The 8,990-nt window shown below is 38.3% G+C and overlaps 1 protein-coding gene across 1 annotated transcript in view; it reads right to left on the minus strand.

The window, feature by feature from the left end:
- Positions 1-274: 274 nt before the first annotated feature.
- LOC113162066 (ribosomal protein S6 kinase beta-2-like) overlaps positions 275-8,990 on the minus strand; it is a 9,509-nt gene continuing 793 nt past the window's right edge. Inside the window, exons 2-16 of the mRNA XM_026360044.1 lie at positions 8,842-8,896; positions 8,673-8,710; positions 8,452-8,566; positions 7,901-7,969; positions 7,646-7,793; positions 7,405-7,462; positions 7,208-7,308; positions 6,704-6,794; positions 6,234-6,324; positions 5,043-5,150; positions 4,541-4,603; positions 4,046-4,123; positions 3,713-3,820; positions 3,469-3,581; positions 275-2,269 (exon numbers count right to left, since the gene is read on the minus strand). Of these exons, the coding sequence (XP_026215829.1) occupies positions 2,089-2,269; positions 3,469-3,581; positions 3,713-3,820; positions 4,046-4,123; positions 4,541-4,603; positions 5,043-5,150; positions 6,234-6,324; positions 6,704-6,794; positions 7,208-7,308; positions 7,405-7,462; positions 7,646-7,793; positions 7,901-7,969; positions 8,452-8,566; positions 8,673-8,710; positions 8,842-8,895 (1,416 nt within the window). The 5' untranslated portion in view covers position 8,896 and the 3' untranslated portion in view covers positions 275-2,088. The remainder of the gene's footprint in view (positions 2,270-3,468; positions 3,582-3,712; positions 3,821-4,045; positions 4,124-4,540; positions 4,604-5,042; positions 5,151-6,233; positions 6,325-6,703; positions 6,795-7,207; positions 7,309-7,404; positions 7,463-7,645; positions 7,794-7,900; positions 7,970-8,451; positions 8,567-8,672; positions 8,711-8,841; positions 8,897-8,990) is intronic.

An 8,990-nucleotide genomic window follows, 5' to 3' on the forward strand; every position in this document is an offset into this window, starting at 1 on the left:
TGCCTTCACAGAAACAAACTGCGGTGTGGCATTCCTAGTAGACAAGAAAGGCTGGTAGGTAGAAGACGTCACCTGCAGGTGGAAAACAGGATTCTTTCTCCAGATAATAAGTGAAAAAGGCAGCTTGGAACTATAAAGTAGCCAAGTATCAATAACTATTAAGAATATGATGAAGTGGTAGGGATAGATACAATCATGACATGCATCCAATCAAACACATTTTTAAAACGGATTATTATGAAATGTCATTTCTCCCTGCTCTCACACTGACATGTTTTTTTTTTTTTCAGGCTCATTGTGATTTAATACCAGCAGGTTTCATTTCAAAATGTCTGTTTTATTTCACAAGGCTTCTTTCATTCTGTTAACATACATGTGCTGATGTTTAGCAGGTCATAGTAGCAGTCAGATTATCTTAGGTTTCACCTGTGAGCATGCTAATATTTGTTAAATGGCACTAAACACACAGTTTAGCTAAGGCTCAAGAAATCTAAGTTCATGATAATCCTTTTAATACTTAATTTAACACATCACTCAAAACCTCAAATGTCAAACTCACTGTGAAACATATTGATTGATTGACTGATAACCATTGTTTTGATATTAAACACATAGTAAATTACATTCATTTCCAGTAAAGACCTTGGCAGACAAGCAAGGTGATATCAACAACAGGTATACAGACATGTGACTGCCCTCACCCATGGTATTCCCGTACATTTATCAGGCATTTCCACTGCAGGAGCTTTCCTGTTTCATCTTTACTCCAAGCAACACATTCACCATAACTTGATCTGTAACATGTCAGGCCACCACAATCAAACTTCAAAATATGTAGGATTTGTATGTTTTTTTTTAGTCCTACAGGTTTAATTTGTAAAAAATAGTTTTGTTCAGTTTGTTCCAAAATACTCTTTCTATACAAGATTATACTGGTTTCTGAGAGCACCACTGTTTAGTCGGCTTTGACTGTAGGGTGTTGTAATTACATCTGGGTTAATGATAGGATGACCACTCCTTACTGATCCAAATACAGAAACAAACATTTCTCTCATGCGTTTCTCTCTTTAACAGCATATAGTGCACTATTGTACAATATGAGGATAAGGTGTGAAAAGCTTTGGCAGTAGACATGAAGGTTCTCTGTGAGAAACACTGATGAATGTCACCATATTTTTTGTGAGATCAACTGTACAGTTGTGTATACAAACGTATGTGCGATGCAGCATTCCATTTAGTAGACTTCTGTATAATACAATTACAAGCCAGCACACTGACCTAATCTTACTGTTTAGGTTGTGCAGTCATAAGTTACTCAATAACTGACAGCTGAAGGTCAGTTTCACATTTCAAGCTTAATGGAGAAGGATCAGGACTTCAGTGAGGTGATCCTTCATCGGTTCGCTAATTAAAACGTCAGCCTGTGATAACTGACCTCATTGCACAAACTCTGAGGAACTAATTAAAAGCGGATGAACTAATTAAACCCCCAAAACTTTATGTCACAGTATGCCTTTGCTGTAATTATACTAGCATGTACATACAAAATGAAACACTTACCAATCAATCCATCATTAGCTGACCTTGACTGCTCATAATATATTAAGGAAATACAGGCAATAATAAAAATCTGTGGTTCCATTGCTATTTGTAGAAAATATTTATATGTAAGTCGTGGTTCAACATGTTAGTGCCACAGTGTGACTGAACTTTAAGTGCAGACTTATGAAAACTGTAAATTAAAGCTTTATGTGACACATTTGAAAACAAAACAATAAAGCCAAAGAAAATAAAAGCATGAAAACCCCACTCGATCCTATGAAAACCTGTGTGATATGATTTACTGTACTTGTTGTCACTATGATGATTTTTTCAAAAGATGACTAGAAGAAAAAAGAAAACCAAACGTTTCCACATATTAATTTGGCTTTTAACTGACTTCTGAGCAAAACCACCACCACCACAAAGCACGATACCAGCAAAAACAAAGCACTTCAGCGCTTTACCTCAGCACTCATTGCATTCTACAGAACATGTCAGTCTGACCAAGGTCTTGCAGTAAAAGCTGGCTCTCTTAACATTTCCTCCTCATCTGCGATGTCCCTTCTGCTTCTTGTTCCTGGCAGGGGTCCTGATCGGCTGACTGGCCGCTCCATTTTCCAGCGGCACATGCACCGGAGCAGCTCCCGTTGGAGAGGTAGGGGAGAAAAGGTCTGGCTCACAGTCTATGCTGGATTTGAAGGGTCCCGCAGAGGAAAACTTCGGGGGACTAAAATAATAGACAAAGACAAAACAGATATGCAATAACATGAAAAAAGGGAGATAGTAAATATGACTACTTATCATCAGTCTGTCTGTCCACCTGTCATTTTCTCTGTTGAACTTACTACTGTAAATGGGACTGTTAATGAGAAGCATATTGAGCAGTTTTCTCATGTGAAGTCAGGTCTGGACATCGTCCAGAGGTGCCTTTTCATACATGTAGCACATAACACAAGACTTACCTCTTACCTTCGGGAAATATTCAGTTTGGTTTAGACTGTCTGGATAGAGTGCACAGGAGTCAGGACACAAAGCATTATGGATCGGACGCATCGGAAATCACAACGCTTTGCTTACAGCACATAGAAGCAACTCCAGTTGCACGTTACCTACACGTCCACTTTTTCACTGTGAACTCTCAGTGAGCTGCACAGTCGACTGGACATTTTACTAATAAGGAGTAAAGTCTGTTTAATATCTGGTGCAACTGCTTCGGACATTTTCACTCTCACATACAACCCCTCCAAGTAATAGGTAAGTTCAGGGTTGCAGTGCATGTCTGACAACAGCTGTGTATGAAGTGTTTATCTGTCAGTAACGCTATTTAACATTAGAAAACATACATTTATAATCTAAATCCAGCCACAATTCGAAACCTTCCCCTAGATGTCCACTGAAGTTTACGTTATCAGACATTTTAGCCTCTCAAGCTCAGCTTCAACTATGAACTGAATTTTAGTAAACAGGAGAATGAATCCAGCTTCTGAGAGAGCAAGATTAAAACTAAATTGAAGAAGCTTTATCAAGCAGTAAGACAATGATCCACACTGCCAATTCAACATAGGACTTCATCAGAGAGAAAAAGTGAAAGGGGTTTAGTGTGGCCAAGTCAACCATTTAAACTTAACTAAACATGTAGTTCACCCACTGAAGTGCTCTCAGGAATACTGTGGTCATCAGTAGATCACTTATTTTCAAATAATGATACTTGAGATTCATTAAATGTTCACTTAAGTTCATTATATCTGTGTGTCATTTGGAATTATTACATTACTGATCAAGGTAAAACAGCTGAAAACATTTGACCAACAAAGTGGTGCGGTGTCTTTCATTTTTGATGGATTTGAACTTGAAAAGTGCCTAAAAACAAATTTTAACGCCAGAAAAGGTACTTCTATTTATAGTTTTGATGAAAATGTGTGTTACCTGATGGGTGTGCGTGGGCTGCTGTTGTGTCGTCGCACATGACGTGTTCGGGGTTCGAATGAGAACCCTTCTTTCAGACTCTCTAGGACTGAAGGAGCCACGTAGGTGAAACCCTAATGGGAAATGATTGTTTTTCCACATCAGTCAATCGTGGACAGAAAATGTAATTCATGCTTTATCATCAAAGCACTAACATAATGTAAAACAGAAGAGTGTAAATATGAACTCAAAAATAGTATCTCACAGCAAAAGCGAGCTCAGCACTGTGGCTGAGTGAGGTATCATCTGGACTATCCACTGGCGTCTGTCTGGTGAACCTGGTGTCAAACAGGCTAACATCCTCATCTGATTGCTACAAAGACACAAACAGAGGAAAAGCTGAGTCAAAAAGTCAGAAAGGAAAACTAAATATTTATTAAGGCACATGTGAAATGAGGTGGGAGAAAATGAATATAGGGGAGGTAGTGGAGAACATGGAAGCGAGAGCATAATCAAGTCTATTAGCCCAGGGTAATAGGCATAATATTAACTTAACAACATATGTCATAGCATAATGAGCAATAACTGAAGAACCTACAAGCTGTGGCTTATATGGTGGCTCCACTCTCTTGTTCAACAGGTCATCCCAGTTGATGTGTTTGAAGAAAGGATGTTTCTGCAGAGAAAGAAAAGGGCTACAAATTTACACACATTTGATGATGATGATGTTTGTAAAATAGTGTTGATTCATTTGCATCAGCAACAAGCATGGTGCAAAAATAAAATTAACAATTGTGTCCAAAAGGGCATTAAGAGACTTTGAAATTATGGAAAAATCTGATCAAGCATTGAGTGCATTAGAGAAAACATTTAAAGGCTTCATCAACATACAAGCATCACTGGATTTCCTCGTATTTTATATGCCCAGTAGAAAAACATTAAGAAATTATGTCAGATTATCGTTTTACAGTGCAGCTACCCAAGATTCAAAATGTACACCAGGTGAAAAACATTATGATGAGGTCAACAGAAGCCTGTAACCACTGGTGTGTTGCTGGTGTGCATGTAAATGTTGTGTGCACAGCAAAGTTACTTGTATATCAGCACAATCTGCTTTACTGCAGCCAAGTCTTTGGGCTGGATTCTTCTTTAGCAGCTGCAAAAAAGGAAAAAGACAGAGAGTAGCACAAGTCAGTCAGAGTACAGAGGAAAACAGACATTTTCTAAGACTCTGACATTGACATTGAGTTGTTCAAATGAGGGCAGATGCCTTACTGACAATAAGAAACTGTGAGTTAATGGCAAATAGGCGAGATGCTTTGATTCATTCATGAATGTGGCCAATTTGAAAGTGTTCATTTTTGAAGCAGTTAAAGCGACTTATACTGCTGGACTCTTCTGTCTAGGGTCACACATTATCTGATAATAAAATGACCTTTTCATCTACTCTGTACACTGATGTCTACTTTGCCAGTGATTGAAAACACTGAGAAAGTGAAACACAAAATATTTATACTGCTAGTCAAACACAAACGAAAAAACTCTGATTATGCACATACTTTGTGTGTGTTGGTGTATGTATTACACTACAGTACCTTTTTGATGAGGTCCCTGGCATCAATGGTCAGGTATGGGGGCAGATTGAGTTTACACTTCAAGATCTTGTCAATTGTTTTCTTCCTGTTTTCAGCTGTGAAGGGAGGCTGGTAGATAACCACAGGAGGAAGTCAGTAGTTACTATAGAAACTCAGGGCTCACTTCTCTCATGCTGCTTACATGTGGCAGTAATATTAGCCATGAGCAAGAGAAATGTACCCATTAATTTGATGTTATCAGTACATATAAAGATATATATATATATATATATGTAGATATATCCACACAGTACTGTGCAAAAGTCTTAGGCACCATATGCTTTGTTCTTTTATGAATGATGACCAGTATTTATTTCTCTCTCTCTTTTTTTTTTTTTACATTAGAAACACAAAACGTGGTTTCTTGCTTTCCCCATTTCCAAAAAAACATTTCTGGTCAACTTTGTCTTGTGGAAGGACCAGTGAAGCCCCAACATTTACATTTGTATAACTATTAACTGAAGACTCACTTGATAAATGACTTTTCAAAGGGAAATCTCAGAATAGTTAAGAATTAAACATGAATTAAACTTAACAAGGTCCACACATGGGAGGGACATGTGGAACACATCTGCACTAGAACTGTATAATTAACAGCATCAAGTTCAGTAGGATTCAAACTATTTTTGTTTTTCGTCAAAAACTCCATCAGATTGATGCAGAGAGTATTCACTTATTACTAGGCCCCCAGCTGGTGTTACTACGGAGAAAAAGCCAGTCAGCAATGCAAACCAGAGGATTAGTGAATTAGTTTTAGACAGTTGGGAATGGAAGAGAAATGATCACATATAGGACATGGTGCACAGTACATAACAGAACAGTTTTTGCCAAAATCTTACTTTGACCTTAAAATACCACTGCTTGTAACTTTTAATAATAAAAATTTAAAAAGTTTTTTTTCTTGCACAGCCATCAGTGTTTTGTGCTGCGGAATGTGTAAGTGGGGGGAGACACTGCACAGTCACTGCTTTACAATAACAGAAGCAAAAAACATCTTTTAGCCCACAGTATATATGAAGATCGGGGGGAGTTCTTGTCCCCAAATTCCAATTGAGAGGAAAGAAAACTCAAACCTAACCAAACACAACTTATCACCATCTCCTGATAAAGTTTTCTCATCATTAATAACTATTTTCTCACAAAATTACTTACTGAGCCAGTCATCATATCGTACATCAGGGCCCCCAGGCTCCACCAGTCTACTGCCCTGTTGTGCCCCGACCTAGTCAGGATCTCTGGAGCCCTGAAAAGCAGGAAGCAACATAGAGAGACAAAGTGAGACAAATGCAGAAAGTGACAAAGTTATTAGGGTATATAGAATGGGTAAGAATATGTGTGGGTGAGATTTGTAATGATCCAGAAAATATTGATTAAAACTTATCCGCCTAATTTATGTGTTTGTTTACCAACTTTTTTGCATAAGTATATAAAACACATACAAGTTTACAAACTGTATTTATGTAGCAGCCATAATATATTTTTATTTCATCAGGGTTAGGGTTAGGGTTAGACCTTAGGGTCAGAACACTTGATGAAGATTAAAACTATTTCATATGTGGTGCCAATCTAACTAAAGATTATAAAATTCATATGTACGTGAGAGCAAACACAGTGTTACCCACATGTATTCTATGGTGCCACAGAATGTATGTGTGACTGTGCCATCATGAATTGATTCCTTACAGAGGCCAAAGTCAGTCAGCTTGATGTGCCCTTTAACAGAGAAAAAAGTTGAAGGAACATCTATTGTTAATGTGTAGGATGATAATGAAAGAAAAGCACATGAAAGAGTTTACTGAAGACTTCATATTATATTTTTTATATGAAAGCTCAATTAACTATTACTACAAGGTAGATTCAACTATAAGATCCATTATTCAGTGGATTCAGTGCATCTGTTACATACATGATGAGAGCAGCTGTATACCAACCTGTCAAGTTGCACATCCAAGTTTACGTGCATTTCTGTCCACGCTCAAAATGTATTATGCTTCCAGCCACAGCTGGAGGCCTAATCGATTGTAAAAGATTTCAGCAACCTCACTTAGATGCATGCATCTCTGATTGACTTGCTGCATATTGAGGAAGTAAAAGTTTCATTATCCTGCCATCACATGGTGTATTACCTTGATGATTAAGCATGATGTTTTCAGGTTTGAGGTCTCTATAAATTATCCCATTGGAGTGGAGGTGACCTAGGGCCATTGTGATCTCTCCAAGATAGAAACTACACACAGAGAGACAATATTTAGGTTAATGTCCAATTAAACAATTCAATATCATTGCCAAACTAAATTTAACATTAGGTAGAGGGCATCCTTACCAAGCAGTGTCCTCCATGAAAATGCCTTCTTTTTCCAGCTGCATGAATAGTTCCCCACCTGGAGATAAACAATAGTAGGGTCAGTTAGTGGCATTAGAGGGTTTTTTTTTGTCATAATGTCTTCATTTCTTCCCTATTATGCTTTCTAACATCCTGCTGGTCATAAATGCAAAAGATGAAGGGTCTGAAAAGGTCTGTACACATACCCCCTACTCCCCATCCTTCAGTCCCTCTGTCTTACCACTTAGACACTCCAGAATGAGGTAGAGTTTTCCCCCAGTCTGGAAGGCGTAGAGAAGATCCACAATGAATGGGTGCCTCACTGTCTCCAGGATCTCCCGCTCTGCTCGTGTGTGTGCTGTGTCTTTGGCATTACAAACTATCTTAGCCTAAAGAGAAATGTGTTGATAGGAGGGAAGAGATAAAGATGGGCAACAGTTAAAAAGAATTGAGAGACAGAAAAAGATGGAGGTGGAGATGAAAAGGAAAGTCATACCTTCTTCAGGACCTTCATTGCAAATATCTTTCCCGTCTGGGCACCTTGAACCTTCCTCACCTGGAAAACCTTAAAGAACATACAGAAGGAGGACAGCTGTAATAAGAGACCAATTACTTAAGTAAAATTGTGAATGGTTGTCTGCATGGCTCAACGTGGGGCTTTGGGGTGGACTGGCAACCTGTCCAGGGTGTAAGCCTGCCTCTCACCAACTGACAGGTGATGGAGAGACAATAGATGAATGGGGCCTAATCATTATGACATGAATGCTTTCACCCTCTCTAATAATAATTAATTGTATGTTCATTAATAATTATGAATGAATGAATGTGAAGATATATTTTTAGATCACTGTCTCTGGCTTTTACAGTGTTTGTCAGACATCATTTTTGTAACATAGTATCATGGCATAATGTTTACAGTATTAATAGTGGTACAAAAGTGTAGCAGTAGCCCCAGGGCATCTCCACAGATACTGTCATGTGTCAACACTGGTTGCTGTAGAAATAAGCAACAGAACAGCAAATGTGTACACCAGCATGTTCACTCACCTTGCCATAGGCTCCTTTTCCCAGCACAGTAAGAAGTTCAAAGCAGTCTGGTCCAACTTTCTCACTGTCTCTGTTGACACTTTCACTTGTCAACTCTACCTCCTCTGTCTGAACACTATGATTAAGGATGAGAAGGACATAGAAACATGTATAACTTTGCATACTGAAGACAGAAAATCACCATATGTTTTTAAAATGTAATAATGAGAAATTCAACCCACTTCTCTGGTTCTGTCGCAGTGAACTCACAGACATCTTCCTACACATAAGGCAACAATGCAAAGACCTTAAACAATAGTAATCAAGAAATGAAGTACTATAACTAGATAGCTTCAGTAGAAACCACAGAAAAACGCATCATTATCTTTCTGTTTATTAAGGGATACAGACCTCAGTATCGCTGATGTCCTCAGTCTCCAAGTCTATGTCGAACACTCCCGCCATACTGAAACAGAAGACTGTACAGTCAAACAGTCTGCCGTCTTTCATTTGAACAAAGACTCGTTGACACTGAAGTCAAACAAGGTCAAATGCAATAT

Source organism: Anabas testudineus, chromosome 1 (assembly GCF_900324465.2).
Source record: "Anabas testudineus chromosome 1, fAnaTes1.2, whole genome shotgun sequence".
Lineage (NCBI taxonomy): Eukaryota > Metazoa > Chordata > Actinopteri > Anabantiformes > Anabantidae > Anabas > Anabas testudineus.